The following is a 27,042-nucleotide window of genomic DNA, read 5'->3' on the forward strand; positions in this document are numbered from 1 at the left end:
GAGGTGCCATGTTACATCTGTCGTATGGTAGTTTTCATCATACATATAGTTTTTCACACAGAACATGAGCACGTTTATGGTAATTAATTCTTCAAGTGGTATAAGTTTTCTTATGATTGGTTTAACACCCAACAGCTAGAGTCATTCAAGGATGTGCTAGGTTTATTGATGTAGGAAAGCCAGAGTATCTGGAGAAAAACCACCAACCAGCAGTCAGTATCTGGCAACTGCCCCACATGGGATTCGAAAAAAGGTGCAGGCTTGCAGTTATGTGCAAAAACAACCAGAGAGGCCCCCTTCAAGTGATAAAATACTGTAAATAATATAATATCCTCTCAATATTCAACACAAAAGCATTGACATACAGTAAAACATGGTTATAATGATCCTCTAGGGACATACAAAATTACTCCCCTATAAGCATAGTTCATTATACAACTATTGCAAAACATCTTAAAGGAACATTGAAAGGAAATGAAAATAACTGGGTTATAACCATGGAATTGCTATATAAAAGTGTGTTCGTTATAAACCTGTTTTACAGTTTTATATGACATACAATCGTAATTTTAAGGTAAAGTCTAACATGAAAATGTTGACTTTGATATATTACAGAGCCCTCAGCTGGTATTTGTAGAACTGTAGAAAGATGGTATTATGCCTGTGATTTTATAACATCCAGGTCAATGAACACTGGTCAGAAAAAGTCCAAACACCTGAGCATCAGCTTCAGGTGTTTAATGTGACAGGTCATGTTTTAGTAATTAGCACTAAATCATAAACCTAACATGGACATCACATCAAAGAGACTCGGATGTTTTAAAAGTACAATGTGAACTCTTACTGACTCCACTCAGAAATACCTACATAACTTCCTTACATTAAGACTACATAATTAGTAACACTTTCATTTACAGCCAAACCTTGATGGTGCGAAGTTCAAGGGACCGACAGAAAAGATTTGGAAAATCGGAATTTCGAATCATTTATAGATGGAATTAGAGCAATTTATTTTTACCATGACCAATGTTAACTGTTACAGTTGTGCACATGTCATCTAAGTTCCAACAAAAATTGACAAATTCCTTACATTAAGACTATGCAATTAGTAACTCTTTCAGATACATGTAATAGGATATAACACCAAAATTCTATATTTATATTAACTAGAACAGCTAGCTGATCACAGGCTAATGGGAGACAACTCCTCATTTCTTAGAAAAATATTTACACTATTTAAATGTCGAGTCGACTAAAATATAGAAAATTTTAAAACAAATAATTGATGTAAACCATTCAATACCAGGAAATCTTGAAATATATATACATAAATTGATGTAAATCATTCAATACCAGGAAAACTCGAACTATATATTAAAAGTCAATGAAAATGCCAAGACGAATTTTCTGAGATATATTCCATTATCAAAATCCAATATAGCAATTTTAATCTCGAGATTCAAATATGTATGTTTTATGGTTCTATGAAATGTACTAAATTATTGCCAATGGAAGCTAGGTATGTCAGCTAGCAGACCAAAACTATCTGTTTGAAGACATCTCTAACACTCAAACCTGTCTGTAAATTTACCGTATTCGACCCAATTAGTGCCCTCATCCCTATAAGCTCCACTCTCCCTTATATATTGAAGTCACTGACCTCAAATGAAATGCAGATTATAAAAGCGTAAAAAAAATAACTTTTAAGTCTCTTTCTTTGATTTCTTTTTTTCAAATTGATTGATGTCTAACATTGTGCAATATTTTTATGAAAGGCTAATCCAAAGTTGGTTCTATTAAACGCCCCTTTATTTGGTTGAAAATATTTTAAACACCCAGAGTGCTTATTGGGTTGAATACGATATGTAAATATCAAACACTCACCTTTTGGACTCAGCTATAGCCATCATTTGTGAAGTGTCAGACTTACTCCTCTGTAAATCCTTCTTACGTAACACTCTTTTCACTTTAGATTTTTTCTCCTTAGGGGTGTCACTTTCACCGTCTTTAGACATTGCCTTGGCAAGAATCTCAGAGTCTGATAAATACTCGGCATTATCTATTAACAAATCATCCAAATTAAAATCAGTTGACTTGGCGAGAAGTTGTTTTATGTCCTGAGGTGTAACAGTTTTTGTTGGAGCCTTGCTGTGTAAGGGTGTTCTAGGAGACTTTGATTCACGCTCTCCCACAGAACGGCTTCTTCGGTATTCTGCCGATTTCTCTCCCGTTTTTTTCAACATGCGTCTGCTCCTGCCCTTTTCCTTCGAAGAACTATCATCAGAAGATCCATGTTTGCGTTCTGATGCAGTCGCACTAACCGGCTTCTCACCATCTGACGGTTTCTTCAATTTCCTTTCTAGTTCATTTAATCTAGATTTTTCCTCCATTTTTTTCTGAATTCTAGCCTCCAATCTTGACTTGGCTTCAGTGCTTACTTGTCGTTCAGCACTATTTCTATCACGACTTCTACTACGATCTAACCTCCGTGACCTTTTATCTCCCTCCTTTTCCTGAAAGGAGGCAGAGGAAGATTTTGATTCCTGTGCGGAAGTAACATCAACATTTCCAGTTGTCTTAGCTTCCTCTCTGGGTTTTGTTTGAATGCTAGATTCCTCAATTAATTGCGGTTTTACAACAGAACTTTCAATTCCTTTCTTGGAAATTTCAGTTGGTTTTGTCTCAACCTTTTTAGCTGAAACACTTATACTTGCTGTGGATACAGATTTTGATGACACATTTGAGTCTTGGGAAACTGCCAATGACTTAGATGACACTTTCTCCTGTTTGGAATCCGACAATCTTCTGGAACTTTCTGGTTCCAAAGTCACAGGCATCGCTTTATCCTTGGCCTCTGAAAGTTCCACTGAAGGAGTCTTTCTATCCATGGTCCTGTTGACCTCCTTGGCACTTGCTATCACTCTTTTGTCAGGACTTCTCCTGGAGGCAGACACTTTCTGGTCTTTCTTTGCATCAGTGACCTTCACTTGCATCTGTGTGGTAGAAACCACAGGCTGAGTTGATGATGTCTTTTTATCAACTTTCACAGCACCGACAGATGTGGCTGGCTTCACATCTTTTGCAGAAGACTGCACCGATGCTGTTTTGGCAGTTGTCTGGGAAGATACAGCAAGTGGTTTGTTATCTTTTACAGAAGACTGCACTGATGGTGCAGAAGCTGTTTTGGCAATCATCTGGGAAGATACAGCAAGTGGTTTGGTATCTTTTGCAGAAGACTGAATTGATGCTGCAGATGTTGTTTTGGCAGTTGTCTGGGAAGATACAGCAAGTGGTTTGGTATCTTTTGCAGAAGACTGAACTGATGGTGCAGATGTTGTTTTGGCAGTCGTCTGGGTAGATACAGCTAGAGGCTTGGCATCTTTTGCTGTTAGGAGAGTTGCGGTTGAATTCACATCCTGAACATTTGTCTTAACAGATGCTGCAGGTTTCACCTCTTTAACTGTCTCCTTAGCAGATACCTTTGACATAACATCCTTAGAAAGGACCGGATCCTTTTGTTTAACTTGAACTGTTGTCTGTGATTGCTTAGGTGAAAGGACATTTTTTCCAGGAACCACAGACTTTGCTTCTGATTTAGCTGATTCACTTGTTGTAATCTGAGACTTGACCATTGTTTTAACATCCTTGCTTTGGTCTGTCACAGGTTTCTCAGAAATGTCTTTTTTGATTGTAGCATAAGGTTGTCTTTTGACTTCCTGAGATGAAGCCCTTGCATCTGATGTTGCTTTGACTTCTTGAGTCTTTGCACCTGATGTTGCTTTGACTTCAAAAGTGCTTTTCTTTGTAGATGGTTCTTGTTTTTTATCCAATGATGATTGCTTCTGAACATGGCTGGACAATGTGACTTTCCTCTCTGAGGGTTGAGGAGCTGTTTCAATTTGAGAAGTAGAAGACACCTTCCCTGAATCTTCTGGTTTCTCCCCCAACATCTCATGTATACTCCGAACAGATGATCTCTGATAGGGTGATTTCTTGGTAGGCTGGTGATCAGCCTTACCCTTCTGTCCATCTGTTTTGACACTGTCCATTCCTTTCTGGACAGCTGACACAGTTGTGTCCTTTGTTTCTTTTGAGCTTCCCTCAGAGTTAGGAGCTAGTCTTTGTTTTGATGCCACTGTTTCAGCTTGTTGGATCACTGTTGGTTTCGTAGCCACAGTTTCGGATGCTGCTTTAGACAGTACATTTTCAACCTCACCTGATACAGTGGCTGGTGAGGCCCCTGAAGAGGAAGAAGTTTGACTTTTTGAATCTACATCTTCCTCTTCATCCTTGTCGTACAGCTGTGGCTCTGGAGTACCTCCCAATGCTGCTGGAATGTTCGGAAGTTGTCTCCTCTTCTTCTGTTTCTTATCATCTTCTGTACTATCCTGTTTCTCCAATTTTTCTTCTGGTTTTATAGCCATCAGTTTCCCACTGTCAAACTGTGACTCTCCATAAAGAAGACGCTGTCGTCTAATTTCAAGAGAAGACAACTCCCGTTCAGGATATACAGCCTTCTTTTGTACGTCTTCTTCAGTTGTTGTGGGGATGTCACCCTCGTTAAAACGTTCTCGAAATTTGGAAAATTTACTAGCAAGGTTCACTTTTCCATCTAGTGTCTCTCTTTCAGGACTTGCTGTCAACCTTGGTGAACTGTCTCTCAGGCTACTTGAACGTGATATTATCGATGATACAGTTTTTTGAGGAGAGTTCTCCCTCAAACTTCTTGACCTTGCCAGTGTAGAAATATCCTCATTGCTCCCATTAGCTCTACTCGCAGCAGTTGTAAACAGCGAAGGAGCAATGTCAGCCATTTTGACATCTTCACTTTTTTTGTCACCGTCACCAAATTTGGCTGCAAGGAAGGCAAGCTGACGACGACGCTCATCTTTGTACAGAGCAATTCGCTCCATACGAGACAACTCAGTATTTGCCTGGCTTTCCACTTCTGGTGTGATGTCGCTTGAGGGAGTCGTAGACTCCTCATTTTCTTTGGCAAGCAGACTGGCAACATCTGTGGTCTTAGCTCTTACTTGTCCATATGGTCTTTGTGTCTTTTGAGAAGACACACTTGTTTCTGGTATCTTCTCAGTTTCCTTTTCTTGCTTGTCACTTTCAAGATCTTCCGGCATATGTTGTGACTTTGACCGAACGTAATGTTTGATTTTTCGTGTTTTTAAATCACTTGGTTTAACACAGCGTGCTTCTTCTAAACTGTTCAGACTTTCATCCTGTTTGTCATCACTCTTTGAAGTTGTGTCGATGTTTTGTGGTGTTGTTCTTGTGTCAACCTTCGGGACAGATTTAGAGTCAACTTTTGCTGCTTTAGAATCAACTTTTGCCGCAATCTTTGTGTCGACCTTTGATATTGGTGCTGCTTTTGTGTCAACATTTATTGTTGTTTTTGTGTCAACTCTTGGCACTGTTTTGGTATCATTTTTCGACACTGACCTTGGTTGCTGACTCTCCGCACCTCTTTGGTCTTGCTGCTTTGTACCTTTGAAAGTTTTACCAGTTTGTTGCTCCTGGTTATATGCGATATCAGTCTTGACGCTGACCGTTTCCCGGGATGGCTTACTGTCCCTGTCATTTTGCGATACATTTGTACTGACACATTTCTGTGTGATGTTGACACCCTGCTTAGATTTAGAATTTGTAGCAGAAATGTCCACCGATGTTACTTTAGCTTTAACAGTTACATCCACATCAGAAGGCTTGTACTCCATCTTGGATTTTTCTTCCTTTTTCTGTTTCACACTTTCTAACATTTTCATCCTGATTTTGTCCTTCTCCTGAAGCCTTTCTTTCAATCCTTTATGTCGTTTTATCTCAGTACTTTTACGCTTTTCTCCTTCCATGGGTGTTACACCTGATGAAGAAACACTTGGTGATTTCACCTGTTCCTCTTTAGAGTCAGAAGGAACAGATGAAGATGAAAGTCTTTTTGACAATCTTTCTGCAGGAACAGGCCTCTGAGTTTCTACAGGAGTTTCTTTCTTTGAAATTTCTTTTTCGAACCGCTTATCCTGCTCTAGTGCTTTTTCTACTCTCTTACTAGTAAGTTCAGAAGCTTTTAAAGTGTCCATATACCTTGACCGAATATCACTAGAGTCTTTGATTTTAGCCTCACTTTTTCTCTGATCAGAATGTTTCCTGGTCACAGCACCAATATTTTTCTGTTGATCTGGCAGTTGTGATGATGTAGAGGAATAATTTGATTGGAATCTATTTCCATCATACTCTCTTTCTCTCTCCTCTCTGGAAGACCATTTCCTTTCCATGGAAGACTTTTGATCATCAGAAGACACAGATGATTTAGGTGGATATTTGTCTGCAAAGACAGACGAAGTATCAGAAGAACTTGATGCAGTTCTCATTGATGAGGTGGATGAAGGCCTTATATCAGTTGCTGAAGAAGAAGACCCTGATCGAGTATCTGACCTAATGCTTGAGTCAGATGGTTCCCTTAAGGGATATTTCTTTTCTAGCACTGTCCCTAATCGGGATCCATCTTTCTCATCTCTAGATGAATGGCTCCTGCTAAGAGAACTGGAAATTTCTGATGAAACTTTGCCAGTTCCAAGATCATGACCTCCAGGTGTCCTAGCCGATTGGGACCTATTCAAAGGTGATACTGTCTTTGAATCAGAAACTCCTTCATCCCCTGCGATTCTTGAAGAATACCTACTGGAATCTGATCCGATTCTGGCTGCAATTCGTTGCTCAAGTGTCATTGGCTTACCATCTGACCCCAGATGTGACCTTTGCTGAGACAAAGACTTGCTATCAGAATCAGAGCCAAGTCTTGAAGAAGTTCTGTCAAAGGAGGCAGAAGAGTCCTTTAGTTCCCTGTCTGAATATTTTCGTTCCAAAGAAGAGAAAGTAGATTCCTGGTTCGAACCAGATCCAAACCTCGTTCGTGAAGGACTAGAATTGCTTAACCGATCTGCTTTAAAGGATAATGGTGAAATAACACTTTCTCTTTTATCAACTTTAACATCTGTAGAAATAGGTGTTTCTTCTCGACTACCTTCCTTTTCAAGTTCCTTTTTACGTTTCGCTTCTGCATATTTAGTTCTTAACAGAGGACTGTCCCTCTGCAGAAGAAGTTTTTTCATGGCTTCTGCACTGAATGCTCTAGGATGTTCACTGCCTTCAAGTGATGTGCCTTCCTCCGTTGAATCTAGACTAGAACTTTTTGGAGGCAACTTTGTGTCTTTCAAACGCTGTAGCCTATCTCTTGCAGTCTCAGTTCTACTTTCACTTTTGTCACCGATTCTACTTTCGCTTTTGTCACCGATTCTACTTTCACTTTTGTCACTGATTCTACTTTCACTTTTCAAAGAATAAACATTGTCTTTTTCCTTGTTTTCAGTCTCATCTGATTTTAGCCTTTCCCTTTCCTTTGATTTGCTTTCACTCATATCAAGAAATTCTCTACGTCTTTGTTCGCGCTCCAGACGTCGCTTCCTCCAAACTGGCATCGTATCAGCCTCAGCATCGACTGAACCTGTTTGTTCCATGATTGGATGATCTAATTTAGCCTCTCTTTCACTTTGTGACCTTTGAACTCCTCCCCTTGGAGATAATAACTGCTGACCTAATCGGTCAGATAATGAACTTCGTGAAACTTCAACAGTGTCTGCCTTTGAATGCGAAAGTGTAGCCTCGTTTTCTTTGATGGTATCAGGTTTTTTACGTTGGTACTTGCGTTTTATATCTGCTATGGGGTCACGTTCCTCTGACTCTCTGCGCGATGACGTAAGCGACCCTTTCTCTGAGTCGGATCTGTCATCATCACCATAAGAATCACGATATCTGCGATAGGAGGCTTTGTAAAGTGCAATATCATCATCCTTGTTGACCCCATGTTTGTGTCCTAAAGGTTCATCGTCATCCTTGAACCTTGACCCATGGTATCTCCGACGAACCCCTTGAGAATCAAAATCCTCTTCTTTTGGTTTGTCTCTCAGAGTTACTTCCCCTGATCTGTCTGTGTAGTCACTTCGGCCATATCTGAAACAGTAAACAGAACAAAAGTCTGAAATATCGATATTTACTTTCTGTCAAAGGTTGATGATTAGAACTTAAACTATAATTTTTAGTTTTTCTAGCTAAACTTTACAACAATATATTCAATAATTTTTATTTTCCAAATAAATTTCAAATATATGATTAAAATGGCTCTTTATACCTAAAAGGAGAAGTGAATTTATGAATAGAATTTTCTATAATTCCATGACTGTATTGCAGTCTTCTTCAGCTGAATATGCTTCAGAAAAGTGGTCAGTGTTATGGTAGAGTGTTACATGTAGATGGACAATCATGTGATACTACAAGAGAGAGATAAGGTCCAGACCCTTGTCTCTGTTCAGCGATGGCTTTCTTTGCTCTCCTAGTTTCACATGACTCCATCTACACATGACACTACACTGACCACTTCTCAGTAACACTCCGTTGGGCTGACAAAGATGGTGCAATGCAGTCGAAATATACCGTATAGAATTCTCATGAGTTATGAAAAATTGGAATTCTAATACAGTTTCATAGAATATCTATAAAAGAATTTACGAATAGCTTGTTTTCTGATCAATGAAGCTTAACTTCAGGGTGAAAAAACAGCAATTTTAAACTGCATATATAGAGAACTTCAGCTCTTAAACTTTGGACTAAATATATTTTGTAGAAAAAGATTTTTTTTCCCAAAGAGGCATGGAGAATCAATTAATTAGATAAAAAATCTCCCAATATTTATTGTGTGGAAAATAATAACCTGAGGCCATAAAAATGGTGATTAAAATGATAATACCATTCATATTCAATACACTTAATTTATGGATAAATTTTGCTGATAATGAATATCAAAGGAGGAAAATTGCTCAACGTGTTAGGTGAAATTAATTTTACCTTCGAAACACTGACATGTATGTATATACAGATGTCATCAATTGATTATAACATCTAGGTCACACTAATTGAATTTGTAAATTAATTGAAAGAATTTTTCAACTTGTGAGGTCGAAATGTAAACACTATAAGCATATACAGCACGATCGTGTATACACACAAACTTATTGCTATGCACTGAACGACTTGGGTATTGTTTGATAATAATTTGTCATAAAGTAATCAAATTGAAAGATGTCAGGAAAAAAACATGTCAGTGTTTTTTGTACATTAATTACCTATAAGTTTAGGCTGACATTATGTCAGGTTTTTATGACCATCATAAAAGTTTATAGCGAATTTTATGTAATACCTCGAAATATTTTATGCCAGAAAGTCCATCTTTAAAAAGAGTCTTTAAAAAGCACTATTTACATTTTATGACAACTGGGTTTTAAATATACTGCAACGTAAAAAATGTGTGAAATTTTTTACAGGAATTTGAATTGAAAAGAAAATGAATTTAAGAAAAGAAATATTGGTAACATATAATTATTCTCATTTCCTTACAAAGCCTGATTGGGACCTGGCCACATTTCTTCAAACAAAAGTACAGACTTAAGTTTTTGTCCTTATGTAACTTATATGAAAATTTATGACTTAAGTCAGTTTTTGACTTAAGTTTGTTTCGAGAAATTAGGGCCTGATGGGATAGCTAGGACATAATGGGACATGATAGGACAGAGACAGGATAGATATAGGACAGGGATAGGAATAGGACAGATGAGGGTTTCATTTTATGGTCGGGTCATTAAAATACGAAGAAAATCTTTACTCTATTTATCTTACATGCTAAAAATCTTCTGTATTTAAAATAATATCAAATTATGCACCTGTGTGCTATAGTCATAAATATCAATACTAATAATTTCACATTAAACATTACACTAAATAATGGACTAAATATTTTTGAAAAATTTCATAAAAAGACAAATCATGTTGCTGTAGGAGTACCCTTTCATTACAAGTTGAAGATCGCAATGACCTTTTCACAGAATATAAATATTTTTCAAGATGTCATGCAGATTTTTTACATTATGTTCTTTTGAACTGAAATAGGGAGCTACATTTTCTCAAATAAAGATCCACAAAAAGTCACAGATTTTTTTTTTCTAAAGAAGATAAGTATAGCGGAACTTCCCTAAACCGATCATGGTCGGTGCATAGAATTTCGGCCGGCTAAGAGAGGGTTCAGTTTGGAGAAGTAAACCGAATATTGATCATTACGATTCGGATTATATTGATCGGAAATCGTTTTCTACACGCCTAGTGTTCGTTATAACCGACTGATATTAATTGTTAATGTAAATGTTATCACTAAAGAGAAAATCATACGATTAAAAGGAATGGATACAACAATCTTTACTTTGTTACCTCTTATAAATGTAGTTAATTGCGTGAATGTTCTTGGGGATGTTTTCGTCTGAACTAACCAACATAAGGTCGATCGCTTTCGGTTACGTCAAGAATCAAATTAAATATGGTCTAAATACACGATGATCAATCGATGCCGGGCATTATATGACAAAACAATACAATGGCTTCGGCTTCTTCATACAGATAATTTACGTTATCCGACAACTACATAAGAAAATAAATAACCCGTGTTAAGCTCTGCTTGTTTTCCTACAGTAAACAAACCGCCAGTGCACGGGGTAAACCTTCGTTAAATATCTAAACAATAGACATGATTAAATAATTACACCACCATCTCTGGTATAATTACCGTGTACATATACCTATAGCCTTCACAACTGTAAACATGCCCCAGGACATGGCATGCAACAACTATGGATACAGGTATTTCATGGTCGGTTGATTTGACATCAATGCAAACTATCAGGTGTTGCTCATGTAAGGCCGTTTTTCAAAAATGTATTTTAGTTACATTCCGATCTCAAAAACGGTCCAGTATTCGGAATTGGAAGGGATCAGTTTTGGGAAGTTTTATTTACTATTAATAAAGAGGAATTCATTCCGTACATGACATCCATGTTCGGTTTGTATAGGTGATCGGTTTTTTAGTAGGTTCGGTTTCGAGAAGTTTCACTGTATTATCTAAACATTATAAAATGTCAAATTGGTCCTTAATCCAAAATTTTATTTTAGTTTCATTCGTTTTCAAATAAACCTACCTAGTTGATGAGGTGTACCCTAGATCTGAACTCCCCGTCCTTGGGCTAATGTATCCGCGCGAGTCATAGCTGGATGGACCTGATATATCGTAACTCCTCCCACTGTCTAGGCCACGCCCACTATCATAGCTCCGCCCACTTTCCAGGCTATAGTCGGTCGCATACTGATGACTCAAGTCGCTACCATAACTCCCAGTTGACGAGGGTGGATCATATCTAGAGGAAGTTCCAAGGTCGTGTGACCTTGACCCAATATCATATGACCTTGATGAAGAATCGTAGCTGCGTGGGGTATAGCTGCTGTCATATGTTCGGCCATATCGTGACATTGCGTCGTACGTGGATAAACCACTGCTGTAGCTGCTTAATGCTGGCCCTGAAACAAACGTACAAATGAACATGATTATGATTCAGACTTTGGAAAGCATTTCCTTTTGTGGGCAACAACCATATGCATTGTCTCAATTATCGGTGTAAAATCTTTCATTAATTAAGTCAATATCGAAAGTATCATTTTCAAAGTTACTCTTTTTGAAAATGTAGTTTTAAAGTCCTTGTTATGCATGGGAATCAGAGAAAACTACCTGTTGGCATTTTTCATATTGAGAGAGAGGGGGGAGGAGTTTCTAGCATCAATGTTTGCTCTTTTTTATATTTACCTGTATATCCATTGCTTGGGAGGGTGAATGTGTAGTTTCTGTACCCCGAGCCATAGCTGTTACCTAGACCAGGAGTTCTGCCATAGCTGTGTCTACCTGTAATACATAAATAACACACCAAATGTAAGTCAGTCATTATAATACTTCAACCATACTTAAGCTGTGTATTCAAATTTCGTTAAACATGATTCTATAGTGCTGATTGCCATATTTTATCATAATTATGATGTACATGGTCAGTGTTCTAAAATATGAACTTCGACTTTAGTGAAGAATAAGAAAAGCAAACAGGTCAAATACTGATGACCTCGATAATCCAGAATTAAGGAAAGAATTGAATTTTTTACACATGCTAAAAGTATCGAAAACTTATAATCCAGGTATAATCATCAGGGAACAGATTTACGTAATAGCAGTACAAAAACTTACAATTCTGAGGGTTTGCCAGTGTGGGATTTGCAAGCGTTCTTTCGAACTATCAAGGGTCCACTGTATATGTATACAGTAGCTAAAATAAGCATATCCTATATAAGTTTAATTTGATACTAACGATAGCCAGGAGTCATTTTTAAAGCCTACAAAACATGACCTCCTGTTTGTTACTTTGTATTCATCTATCAACATGGAAAATGTCAAAAGTACTTCTCAAGTGTTTCTTGTCCCATAAATGTCAGCCACTATAGACAATCAAAAACACACTTAGTATTGTCTTATCTTCCTTATTTGTATTCTGTTGTCTAACACCTGACTAAATAATTACCTGTTATGTTGTCTTTTTTAAAATAAGGTTCATTGAAATTTTAGTCATTATTCTTAAAACGCATTTGAATGAACACCAGAAATTGCTGTCTTAATATATATATAATATTCAATACCTGGCTGAAAACCATCTGTGTTGTTTTTTTTAATTGCATGTGGTTCTTGAAAATTTATCTTCAATTATAAGCAATGATCTTCAAACACATTATGAATGAACAAGAATTGTGGTCTTGTATTTGCCATAATCATACAAGGCTTAAAATTTTAAACTACAATTTTTTGTGAAGAATCTTTTTTTAGATAATTTACTGAAGGTGTTTACAGCATTAAATTCATGGTCCTCAAGGAAGAACCTGGTCATGAGTGATTGATTGACCTTGACCTCATTTTCAACAATATCGTCAAAATTGAGAGACAAAATCAATCCTTGAAATTATCCATAGGAAATTAATATAGAAATGTTTTTTTCCTGAAATTTTTATCTTTTGACTCTCCAATGTAGTTTCTATTTTTTCAGAATTTCTTGCATACAAAAACAATTATGAAGCTAAGGAAGGCTTATTAATTCAAAACTATTTTTTAGACTTCTAATTCAAACCTATTTTTTCTAAGCTACTGTAACGAAAATTAAAGTTAACTATACCAATCTGCAAACAGCAGAGAACACATCCAGTCCCTTAAAACATCCCCACTCACACTTCAGCAACCGCTATCATCCCCATCAACAAACAGTTAGTACTAACATAAAAAGGTGTGTAGCCAAGGCCTCAGTCCATTACCATATCATCTCACTTATCTTACAACAAGATAACAGGAATCAAGATCTACCCCCACATAAATAGAACTACTTACACCACCCATCACAGCATTACAATACAATAGTACCAAGTAATTTTAAAAGAGATGTTAGAATCATAAATAAAAATCTACCCCCGCCCCCCATCCCACACACACATATTTGTAATAACCTACTTATAGACATCACCCCAACACTGCACCATTTAATTGTTTGGAATAATTTAAAAACAGATGCTAAAATAATAAATCAGAATCTATTCCCCCCACACATATCTACTTATAAATATATCTATATATCAAAAACATGAAATGTATTTTCAATATAGGTTTTAAGTGGCTACTTCACAGCCAATAATGTAAAGATTTATGATTTTAGCCAACAAAGTTTGAGAATTGAGATACAAAAGTTGCAATAGAAAGCATATCTCCTTCCACTTTGATTATGATATCTTGCAGCAATTAAAATCCAGCTGGAAGCAATACCCTGAATTCCTAATTATCATACAACAATATAAATAATTAATTTCTCAGACTACTAAAGACCGGCTTGTCTAAGTGTGTAACACAGAGCTGGCTGGGTTCATGGTTCTAGACTCATAAACAAGAACGAGTTTGGTCTCCCACTTAAGATCTCTCCCCAGATAAATCAGGAATGTGGCTATTTTGGTTCTGTCCTTAATTTCCAGCACTTTCCTAAACATTGGCAGGAAAACATCCTACTTCTTACTCACATGAAAGCTATTCTCAACATTATATTCTCTTGAACAATAGAGAATTATATACAGTCAAGCCTGTCATTGTAGCCACCTCCGTATAAAGACCATTAGCATATTAATAATTGTTTCCCTGGGTGGTCCTTATAGACAGGTTTGACTGTACATTCAGCAGATTTACATATTAAAGATCCTTCTCACTGAAACCTGTTATATTTATTTTGTTGAACTATAAAGAATACATTCAAAAGGTACAGTCAAACCTGTGTATAAAGACCACCAAAGGGACCAAGAGAAAATGGTCCTTGTAGCCAAGTGGTCTGTATACACAGGTCAAAGGAGCCATTTAGGACCCAAAGAAAATGGTCACATTAGCAGGTGGTTGTTTTACAGAGGTACCAGTGATCTATTTATGTCATTTGCTTGAGAATACAATATTAAACCAACAAATACTATATTTCTTTAAAGAAACAATTATAATGAAACATTGTTTAATCATTAGAAGTAAGACAACAAATGGTAATTACCAAATAGTATCAAATATGCATTGATTGCAGCAGCTTAATTAATCTTATAGACGTTCACTCTCTTGACATGATATTAGGAAGACTACATTGTCAAAAAATGTTCTTTTTTGAGCTGACCAAACTTTTAAAATGAAAAACTTCTGATACCAGTTTTGGCCAGTCTTCAGTGACATTAATAGTTTTTGGCCCTTACTGCAGAAACTTTCACAACACTATAGAAGTCTTAACTTTGACAGCTGAGCAAACCTTGTAGCAATGTAGGTGTCCAAAGAGTCAAGTGCCAAGCAATGAATGAACAGTCGAGTGCCAGGCAATGAATTTATGGTTCTTCATGCCCAAAATTAGCACAACTTAAAAACAGCTAAAGCGTTCTCTGAACTTACCAGAGGTAATTTTGGCTTAATGAGGAAGCCACATGTCATGGTGCGGAATGAAAAATATTTCCATGCATGGACTAATTTAATGCCTTATATTTTTCTTATATTAAGTAACTATTCTTTTTCTCAATTCCTTTTTTTGAAATAGCTATAGCTTTCTTTGCGATTTTGCATGAGAATCATTTTGAGCTACCTAAAACTCCAATATTTCTACAAATTCCTTACAATTATGATGATGTTTTAGTTGTAATCAAAGATTGCTGTAATGACCTTATTTGACCTGACTGTTTAATCACTTCCTGTATCTGGTTATGCCCCATTGATTTTGCTCACACATCACAAATTACCACCATTAGACATCCCACAGAAAGCTCACCATGGAAAGCCCTTACAATGATTTGTGGATCACACAAGGGGAGTTGTATGTCCTAAATAGAGAAAAGATGAGCAACATCTTTCAAAATTAAATCTGCATTTAACATCAAATTTTTTTATAATTTGTTGGTTTGAAATTATATGGGTTTTATTTTGTTGGTTGACCATATGTTATTGGCTCTTTGCTGATAAACCTGCTGGTTTGTAATGCTGAAGGTCTGGGTTCGGTTCCTGGTCAGATATTCGACATGGAAGTGTATTTTCTCCAGAACTTCTTAATGGTAAAGATTATATCTACTTTACCTAAACAGGTGCCCAGTAAGTGAACCCCTAGGCCTACAAAGAAAACGTCATTGCTGTACAGGACATATATAGTACAGTAGTAGCTCTATGATACGGTCCTTTCACCAGCTGGGTGTTCTGCACAGTGGTAGGGCCAAAGGGGCTAACAACAGTCAAGTACCTGTCAAATTAACACAGTAGCTTCATTCCCTATCAAGGTCCCTCCATTGGAGGAGGGGGATCTCACTAACCCAGTCAAATTAACCAGACATATTCTCCTGTGATTGCCATGATTTAAGGGTCTGGTAAGAATTAATCAGCCTTGAAAGTATAAAACCACCTGGTAGGCACAAGGAATTTTAAAGTACAATTTCTGGCCTGTTTAAGAAATTTTCAGTAAAATGTAAGACTAGGCAGACCAAATTAGTGTCAATATCCTAAATTTAATTAAGTAAGTAAGAAGTTTACATCTATACTAGATTGTGTCTTGATTTTAAGCAAGGGGAGATAATCTCATATTGAAGACGCAGTCTTTGTCTCTCCTAAATTCAAGTATTGGAACAGTCCATTTAAATGCAATTTCAGGGATGAATGAGGTTAACTCTATACCATTTTAAATTTGAAATCACTACATCAGGAAAAGTCATGTATTTAATCAAGGAACTTCCCATCCTCTTTAAGAGATCGATCAGCATATACAGTTTCTGCACATTGCTATCCCAAACTACAACTAAGTACATTTATGTATTTGAATATCACCTTCCTTATTCTACAAACTCTCTGCGTTATTTCAAAATAATTAAGGTTTAGAAATGATAGATAATTCAAAAACAACATTAGCATATGGTTTACATATTCATGAGGTGTTTTGAGTTATTGTATTTCATCAAGGTGAATATATTTTAAAGTAAAACATTAGTGACGTGACATTTAAACACTTCTGATCATTGAAGGGTACAAACAAATGTACATTTTTATTACTATATAGAAATTTATTTTCTGTGCTTCGAACGTTAAAAAAGATTGCTGTATGCCCACTTGGTAATATTCAGAAATAAAAATGTTGCTTTCTGATATTTACATTCACTTAATTTTTAGAGAATAGTACATGTTGCATTTTATAGGCTATTGTTCAAAGGGTTAAGGGACCTCCGCAGCAGAATGGTTTACAGATGTCCCAATATATTACCATAAGTCCTCCCACATTTTGGTGACAAATTTGATGCTAAATGGGGTAATTGCCAGGTACTAACTGCTAGTCGGTGGTTTTTCTCTACGCACTCCTGCTTACTCCACCAATAAACCTGGCACGTCCTTAAATGACCTTGGCTGTTAATAGGACTTCAAACTAATTAAACCAAACCTAGCCTTTTCTCTTGGAAACAAATATCTCACCAGTTTTTCCTGATGATAATAATCTGCTTCATTAAGACACTACAGACATAACAGTTGGACGATACCTGTACATTACCATTATAATTCCCTATTGTTCTTTAAAGATGAAAACAGAACAATACCGACATTGGAGTGCGAGCGTGGGAGGAAAATAAACAACAGCCTTCAGTAATTATAACTCCTATCTATAAAGTAACGACCCGAGCACGTACAAAAGACGTACATTGGAAGAAGCCCTTTCTATATTTATAATGGTTAGTTAGACTTCTGTAGGTTCTCATTTGGCGAAGGACACTCCAATGATTCTGTTATAACGATGGTATCAAGTGTAATAACCCTCAAACTAAAAGTAAAGACTTGCATATTAGTAGTCCTATATGCTATATTTAAAACAGCTAGTACAAAGATTTCTTTAATATATTTATGCTCTCATTAAGTGAAGGACATTCTACCAATTCTTATTATTTCTTAACGAATACTACGTACATTCCCACTTCAATCAGGGCACTTTATTATTAATTGGGAGAATAGCAATATGTGGCTGGGCGAATATGTTTCCACTAATTTTGTTCTTCTGTACAAGTTCTGTGACCTTTGAACTGATGAGACAGCTAGATAATTAACTGACATTTGATTCAAACCTTTGACAGTCCTTATACAGTTCTTGATTTCTAAGGTCAAGGTCATCCAACCTGTCGACCCCAACAAGGTCAATAAATTCAACAAGTCGACCCCAATTGTTGGTATGTGTAAAAACATTTACTGTATTGACCATTGCAAGAAGAGGTTGAAGCAAAGACAAGCAATGACATCTTTAAATACACTTAAAGATGCTCCAGCGCTGACAAATGGTATTTTTTCACTATTAAAAACAGGAGCAGATGATTTAGTACTTTTGTTCAGTTACAAAAGTTACTTACTTTACACCATTACCACCATTGAAAAGTTTGAGCTTTTAATTTTACTTCAAGTTAAAAATATGAAAAATAATTAATTGCATCCCGAAAAAAATCTGTACCACTATCTCCTACATGGAATGAACTTCTAAATGCGCATGCACCAAAGGCAAAATAAATTATTTTATGTTACTTTTTTGTGTTAATTAGACTATTATATACACGATTAAACACAAATTATTGTTCAAATGATGAATATCATTTATGCTCTTTCGGCGGTGGAGCATCTTTAAGGTTCAGAAACTATTACCTGTAAAAGGGGAAATATTTTGGCTACAACTCTGAAAACTCACTTCCCAGGTATGTCATAAATTTCCTGATTCTACCATCAAACCTGTCCATGAAAGAACATTGCTGTCTATAAAGGACATCAAAAAGACATAAAATGTCCTTTATGGACAGGTTTCCTTTGTACAGAGGTGTCATTTATACAAAGGTTAATTATATAGTAAATAGTACCTACAGGGTTATTATACATGAAGTCTATTGAACATCCACAAGATTCTTTTACTGAATCACACAATGTACAATTGTTTCCTATATTTCATTGCAATATACAAATGTTTCAGATATGAACAGCAATCATTAAATCATCAGAATTCATATTCACCTTAAAGTCTATGGAAATAGCCAAATGGCAATGGATTCCATTGGTGAGAAAAACACCATGCAAGCTCCCAAATAAAGAATTCCGACACATATAACACATGTTTCCAAGAAAGCTATAGTATGTCAAATGTTCAGATTGAAATAAAGCCTCAATCATCATGTGAGGCCACAGGTAAATATAAACGAGGGGACAGGTACGATAATATACAGGTAAGGTACAGGTGTCCATAGGGTAGTGTGTTCTGACAAGTCATCAATATCATACCTTTCTAACTCACCGTTCAGGTGTGGGAAAGCATTGTCAACCATCTACATAGCAACGCATTACAGGATAGCATTAACAACATATTTATCAACAATATAAATAGATGCTGCCACCACCTTTAAGATTCCTTTAAGCATTTTATCAAAATAATCAAGACTGCAAAATGAAAGCAAACTGACATATTGAGCTTGCAATTTCTATTTTCTCTCAAGAGTGCATTCTTTTTATTTGGTTTCATTGTTTTTAACTTTCAACATTCCTTATCTTAATTTTATATATTGTGCATGATGCTAGGCTTAAATATGGCTGTCATGAGAAGATGAGTACTTAGTACCAGGAGAAAAACCATCAACCTTCAGCCATTTAGTACCTTGCAACTGCCCAAGATGAGTTCATAATTTAACCTGAGTGTATATTGGTTAGTTGATTCAATTAATGTTCTATTAACTGCAGCCAGTGTCATTTAAGAAAATCTCCCCTGAACTCTGAATTTGGTGAAAACAGGCTAGGGGATAGAACATAGGCTCTTCCTATTATTGGTAAGAGCTCAGTTCATCCGCAAAATTAAGTGAGGCAGTGTCAAGGTTGAATTATGATTACCTATAGATAGTCACATTAACCACTTAGCTACAGTGATAAATATAAAGAGATGTAAAATTATATAATCTCAACACCTTATAATTATGTGGTCACACATTTACAACCAAGAGATGGATGTTACACATGTCCCTAGTACATCTTCAGTAAGAATATTATACAAACCATAAAGAATTACAGCAATAAAGCATCTCAAATGAGGTCAAGATATATATATATATATGGACTCATTTGTTTCAATTCCTGCAAAACCTATTGAATTTGTCACAAAAATTTGAGCCATTCAAGAGCAACGTTTTCCGTACTCTGTGGTTGCTCAATTTATTGGCGAACATCGGCCACCATGGTCAAGATGCATCAACCATGTTAATTTTTGTTTATTTCTTGGGTCAGATTTTTAAGGGATTTTTTTTGCTGCTGGTTTTGGTGGCACAACCATCAAAAGCTGTAAATCTGACCATTGACCAACAATCGTACCTGGCAATTGCAAATGCCATTCCTGTATGTTCATGTAACAGTATTTTTCATTGTCAATGGATCCAACATTTTTTTTTTTTTAAATACCCAAAAATTTCAAATTTTTTGTCGAATGATAGCATCATGACAAATTTTAATTTCCAATCCGTCGCACCAAACACTACAATGAAAACCATTAATGAACGTCAATATATTGTAAGCCAGCTCAAGAAAACAAACGTATGTCCACTCCTCTATACTACTGCCCTCATATGACCCATCGAGGCATTAAAACATGACATGTCTTGTGTTTTAGCTCGAGGCGCTGTATAGTAAACTCCTTACACATCAAACAGATTATAAAACCACAAACATTTAAACTCCATCTGTGACTTCATTCATGTCGGAAATAAAAAAAAAATAGCTCCTCCAAGATTCTTAGTATTGTATGTGAATTCAATTACACACAGGTTTAACTATAGATATCAAATTATTCATTTACATGGTGAATTCAATGTGCTGTTCAAGAAAATCCCATTATGACAGAAATAGATGTGTATTAGGTATACATTTACTGGCCATTGGCAAAATAGTATGGCTTTGACATATCTTAATTCACAACTCAATGTTGAGAATATTCTAATTCAGAACTCAATGTTGAAGAAATCAAACACCTATCTCTAGATTCTATATGTGTCTGGAGTCACAACCAAATGCATGCAGAGAACTTTTTTTAATGTTACCTGAACTATTTACATACCGTATATGTATGAAATCTACAAATTCTATATATATCAACACTATAATAATGGTTTTCTGAACGAGTAAGATTTAAGTTCCTACTTCCGATATTTGACTGAGATAGCTCATATTCACTGTAACAACTGACCAACAAATGGTACATTATGGTATTATTTTACTATCTTGAGTTATCTGATAAATTAAGATCAGCTGCTTGATTCCTTCTCCATCATTATAGACCCTTAAGTCAAACATAAGGCTCTATCTGGAGAAAATATTAATCCAGATAGTGACTCAAACCAAGGACCTCAAAACTTTAAACCATCTGATTCTCTTGTGCCTACTCTAACAATAAGTAATTAAGCAGCTAGCAATTGCTTAAAAAACATACACACAGGTATATATAAATATACATACGCAATTTTTATATCTCAATCAAAACTAAATTTAGGTCAAAGTATGAAATGTCTATGCATAAGCTTATAAACAGACATTGCATTTATAGGTATATATTTAAAGTTCTTCTTTGGTAATCAAGGTACAGTTAAGATTGATATCTATCTACCTCTTCAATAAATGAAATTTACATATGTTTGTATATATATACCTAGCATGATTCCATCCATACATACCTATTTTGAGAAAATATATATCCTAATAAATGAAAATCCACATGCTTTACTCCAAAACATACAGGTGAGTGTGAAATTCTGAAGTTGTTAAGTACCAGGTAGATGTCTATATTTACCGATCAACTAGAAAAAGCATGTGTGTTCGACCCTGTCTAACCTTACACTATAGCATTGCATGCGTTCAACTCATTATCCCTCTTCTGCCCAGCGTACTAAATCAGCGACTTCTCTGTCATTTTTATTAGACATAACTCTTATCTGGCCAATGGCTTTAAATTGTAAGCAGCCATATATAAAGGATTCATATCATCATTTACCTGTCCAGAAAAAAAAATCACTTGTTTTAGTGTTAGTTCTTTGAGTTTAAATTAATACCACTAACATTCACTTTCTGTTATAACTATTATAGTGATGAATAACACTCTGACCCCCACATTCCATAATGGACTAGTCTGTTCATTGATTAAGGGTCATTCTAATCTATTCTGTAGGGGGTTTATGTGTATCATAACAAATTTGACAGGGTATTGAGTATATGTAAGTATGCTAGATAGAATTATGATAGATAATTTCTTTTGAGCCTTTTTTCACAGCATGTTCATTGATAATTATGAATGTGGCTCAATCTGTATAAGAAAAAATTCTGACATGTTTTTCAACATTACATCATACACCTGCTAGAAAACAAGTGTTCCATGATTTCAATATAGTAACAGAAGAATTTGTTTGATATAGAAATGCCAAATAATTGATGTCTGCTCTAATTCTAATCATTATTCATTTTAAAAATGTTTTTCATCTACATTTGATTGTAACAATTTAAAATCAGAGCAGAAACAAATGATGTCATATCCATTACTAGGGATTACTATATAGGGGGAGATAACCATGTATTTATATAGCTAAGCATTTTTTTTCTTACACATTCTTTCTTTTTGTGGATGATATGATAGAATGGCCTGATCAATTAAGAAAATTAAAAATTATTGGAAGGAATGATATTTTTTTGCTTTCAAAGATTTAATGCAAGGGGAGACAATCCAAAATCATGCAAGTGCAAATTAATGAAATGGTTGATCAAGATTGAGAACCTGTAAGATTCAGGGCATTTTTGTTTTTTTGCATTTAAAATAGTTTTCCACCTATAACCAACTATGAAAAACATCTTGATCCTTTTATATGTGTTAAAATAATTAAAAAAAATCCAAGAAAAATTAGCAAAAAAATTAATTAAGAGAATTTAAACTCTTGGTGGACAATATAACTGGATTTCTCATTACTGCTAACTTGCTAAATTGTTTATTATCCCAAAATTTATCTTGAAAATGTACAATTAAAAAAAAAATCCAAAATAATCCTATAATCCACCATAAGGAAGATAGCAATCTATTTTAAGACATGTGCAGGCTTTACATGTCTATAAATACCGTCTAAAAGCTGCTAAGGTCGTTCTATAACGGCAGACACCGCTAGACACCTCTCCAGACTCATTATAATCAAACTAAATGTCCAATATCTAGCGCAGTGGATAAGGAAGCTAAAAGGTAAAATCACTCATAAAACTTTCAAACATTTCAAAATGTATCGTTAACCTTCTGTAGTAGGTGTACACTCATGCACTGTCTAAAGCTTGTACATATGTCTGCACTATAAACCAGGCTAAATTAGGCTGGCCGACAAATTACTGCCAAGTCTGGTTAGCTTCCAATATGAAAATAAACATCTTAATTTAACTCTTAAAGGACTTAAATAACTATCAATTCAATGTCAGATTCATCATGAAGATTAACATATATTGGCTCATACATGATACAGAAAATGATAATCTCGAAATAGCAAATTTAAGCGATTAATTTATTTATTGTGATGGTTTATTTCAGATCATGAAGCTGATAATGCAGCAGCCATATTTTAAGCCAGAAGACTCTGCAAGCCTACAACATCATACCTGAACAATATTAGGGACTAATTTCTTTCTCAGTCTCCAGGAAGGAACAGAAAAGCTCTTGGAGAAAGTTAATTTTAGAAACGCTTTGCATCTCCATGTTGGTATAGCAATATTCTGGACACAGCTGCCTGTAGTTATAACAGAACTTCGCTGCAGTTTGGCAAATTTTTAAACCGACAATAATTTGCACATGGCCACCATGTAAAAATAAGGTGGTCTGTAATAGCTATAGCAGAGTTATTAAACGCTTCATAACATGATTTAATGGCTAGTAAAACCTGCTGCATATGATATTAGGTTTTTTATCACCTGTGTAATTTTAGATTATCTATGATAAAATACCGTAAATGCCGAAAAAGTTACCCAAAGATCCTGAGAAATAAATATTAATATATGATATTATTATAATGCATGGTGGAAATTTTAGATGTTAAGATTTTGAAATATATGCCAATTATAATGTATACCTTAGAATAATATGGTTCGGTATATACTTTAGAAATACTTCAGTGTAATAGTAGAATATTTTGAAAAATTGCATAATTAATGACTCTCTGAAAAATTCCTTTTGATTAATTAATTGATTTAATTAATCTTTTAGACTAGTACAAAATCAAAACTTCTTCTATCAGAAAGGACATTGTAGCGTTTTTAAACTACACCATAATTTACAGTTGACCAACATTGTAAAATTTAAATTTTCACTAAAGATACTGTTGTTATATTAATTACATATCATCAGAATACATCTTGATTATGCACAGATACGTTTGTTCTTACTTGACATTTTTCTCTCCCTAATGCCTCTTGTTGGTTTAAATTCCTCCAGATTGCTGATTGTTTCCGTCGATAAAAATCAACAGGAAGTGAACCCTGACAGTTTATACAGGGACTAGTCGGTGGTCTATTGAAATCAAATCATCCGTCATAATGAAATACCTTCCATGTCAAAATACCAAAAGAAAACACGCGATTTTTCAAAATTATATCCATAATTATTTGAGATCCTCTCTACGTTTGCACCAGGAGTATATTAAGGCAGTAACAAAATCACAATAGTCAACGTTATGATTACTCGAGCGTACACCTGTGGCGGACAATAGACCCACACATAAACAAAAGGATCAGCTGACCTAGTATATAGTCGACATATATCAACTTCAGGAAAATATTTCAATAACAATCTTGAACCGAGTACAAACTTAAAGTACAAAGTATTGTAGCTGATTAAAACTTTATATCCCTGGGTTTATAAACTTTATTGTTTATAAATTGGCAAGATTTACATTTCCTTACTTGTAATAATCTGAATATATACAATATAAATACACGGGACATTTAGGAGACAAACTTAGCACCTATAGTTAATGTAATATTCTTAAATGGTTAAGTATGGTTTGTTTATGATTTATTTTTATCAACAACTATGGCCATATCACCTCCCCCTGTGTACATCATGTAAACACCCCAAAATCACAATCAATAGCACAGTATTGAATTCTAAAATAATATATAGGGACTATACAAGATTTAAAATTCTATGTCTAGGTTAATCCAGGTCACAGGCTTTACTATATACTAACTTATATTTTGCAGTGTCTAGATTCATGTTTTCATGCATAACTTCCCTTTTGCAACAATTTTTATCTCACAAATTCATGCCTAACTTCTTTTTTGCAGCAATCAAAATTTCACAATTTAGAATCATAAGTGTACATATACTGTACCTTAGACTAGACTTTCTCAGAAGTTCTTTACTAGATCACCTTCCCCTAGTCTAAAACCTAGAATCATGCATGTAGTAGAGACAAAAATAATCAAGCCAAATTTCAGTGATTTTTTTAATATTCTAGAGACTGGTGGCCAGTCTAACTGTACCTACGTATATGCCAAGACTTTCAGCGGTGGTTCTTTTTCGTGATTTCTACTTGCCCTTGAAGTACACAAAATTTAATCAAACAATAAAACTAGTTGAGTTACAAGAAATAACCTGAATTTTGAGCAAAATGTAAATGACCTTGACTCCAGATCATTTGGCAATGACCTTGACTATAGATCAAGGTCATCAACTCTATAGAACTTTATAGACAAACTGGTACCTCAATCATAAAACTTGGCACTTGAACACCAAAGATGGCAGAAGTATACATTGCCAGAGTTATTTGAAGGCATCATTAAATTTTAACTCCAAAATAATCAAAACACATTCACTTAAGATTCCATTTCTTTGATGGGACAAACAAGTCATAAAATTTCACTACTACATGCACCAATTAAAACAGCTGAGATTGACCCATAAAACCATCAGATACAATGGCTGTATAGAGATATTGCAGTCTGTTCTATATAGATATAGTCTCCTCCACTCCCTCTTCAATATAACCTGGAATCCTCCCCTCCCCCTCCCCCCCATCAGACTTTCTCTATACCTAATCAAAAGCTCCAATATTATCAACAACATCAGGACAATGCAGGTCCAAGGCTCTAGGCCATTGATGCTCATAGACAATATCACAAATCTGATCTAAAGAGTATGAGTGAGTTCCTCAAGATCCCTGCGGGAGGCCATCTCTTATACATGTCTTCTGGTATACACACATCCTTTCAGAATAAGTCAGTAAAATTTGGCTTCAATCTGCATCATTTATAAACCTGTTTCAAGCTATGGTAACAATATTGAAATATCAGATATACTGAAATATTAGACCTGAATTTGACTATATAACATTCAATAAACTACTGTTGGCTAATATAACCAAAGTAGTTTATTCTTATAGAGCTTCTACCATTATACTTATTACCTTTGATTGTCCTTAAATAAGCAGACGTCCAAGTCCAAATTATGATTTATTTTGCTTTGACTGTTGTAGAATTAAGTTTTAGTTATCTGTAGCTGCAATCACGACAATTATACAAGTGACCATTTACAAGTGAATTGACAATCAAAAAGATGCTTTTATCTTTAGTTTGATCATATATGACATTCTTAATGTTAATTTATAATAATCAAAATAAAATTCAGACAGAAGAAAATCCAATATAACTCTTATTAATCTTTTTTTCCCTTCCAAAACATCAACTGTGACAAAAAAATATCATTAAGATCACTCAACCAATTGTCAAAACATCATGACTAGAAAATGCCAAACAGTCAAACATCTAGAAACTCCCAAAACAAATTAAATTGCACTTAAATCTAGAGAACAAAGACAAATTATGTAAGTGACAACCAGAAAAAATCATCAATCCGACAAAGCCACGGTGATAATCTATCTTGCACACGCCTAAACTTATTCACCCCCTGAAAATCATAATGAACTGTTCCAACCTTTGAAATAGTAGAGTTCAAATGTGTCATCAGGGGTGAATGAGTAAGCCAGACAGACAATTTTTTTAAAGGGGAAGAAAGTTGAAGGCTTGCATAACAATAGTCTGGAATGTTTGGTGAAGCCATTAAGACTTCAGATGAAGCAAGCTGTGATTAAAATCGAGGCTGCATGCAGTTCCTAAATATTTCGTGAATGAATCACCTCATGTGATTTTCAATCGATAAATTGTTACAATAGCCATGCAACCAGTGGTCAATTCCAATATTTGGAAATGTATGACAATGTGACACAATTGTCACACAACATCATTTATACTAATTACGGTATCATCAACATGTAACATATAACATCACCATAATGTCATTATCTTAATGTTTGTACCATATTACAAAATTGACAAAATTAAGAAGGTAATTAATTAGACTAAATTAATACCTTGCGCAACATTAATCATAATAAATTATTTTGCAATGGGATAAAAACAAAGAAATTTTGTATTGTTTGTAATGCATTTGATAAATATTTGTATTCAAGGTACCTTTT

General features: G+C 35.1%; 1 protein-coding gene across 7 annotated transcripts in view; it reads right to left on the minus strand.

Annotated features, from left to right (window-relative positions):
- Positions 1-27,042, minus strand: part of LOC138310846 (serine-rich adhesin for platelets-like) — a 168,384-nt gene that overhangs the window by 111,516 nt on the left and 29,826 nt on the right. For all 7 annotated transcript variants that reach the window (XM_069252173.1, XM_069252172.1, XM_069252170.1 and 4 more), the window contains exons 2-4: positions 11,741-11,836; positions 11,082-11,457; positions 1,885-8,016 (exon numbers count right to left, since the gene is read on the minus strand). In XM_069252173.1, the coding sequence (XP_069108274.1) occupies positions 1,885-8,016; positions 11,082-11,457; positions 11,741-11,836 (6,604 nt within the window). The remainder of the gene's footprint in view (positions 1-1,884; positions 8,017-11,081; positions 11,458-11,740; positions 11,837-27,042) is intronic.

This window comes from Argopecten irradians, chromosome 16, assembly GCF_041381155.1.
Source record: "Argopecten irradians isolate NY chromosome 16, Ai_NY, whole genome shotgun sequence".
Lineage (NCBI taxonomy): Eukaryota > Metazoa > Mollusca > Bivalvia > Pectinida > Pectinidae > Argopecten > Argopecten irradians.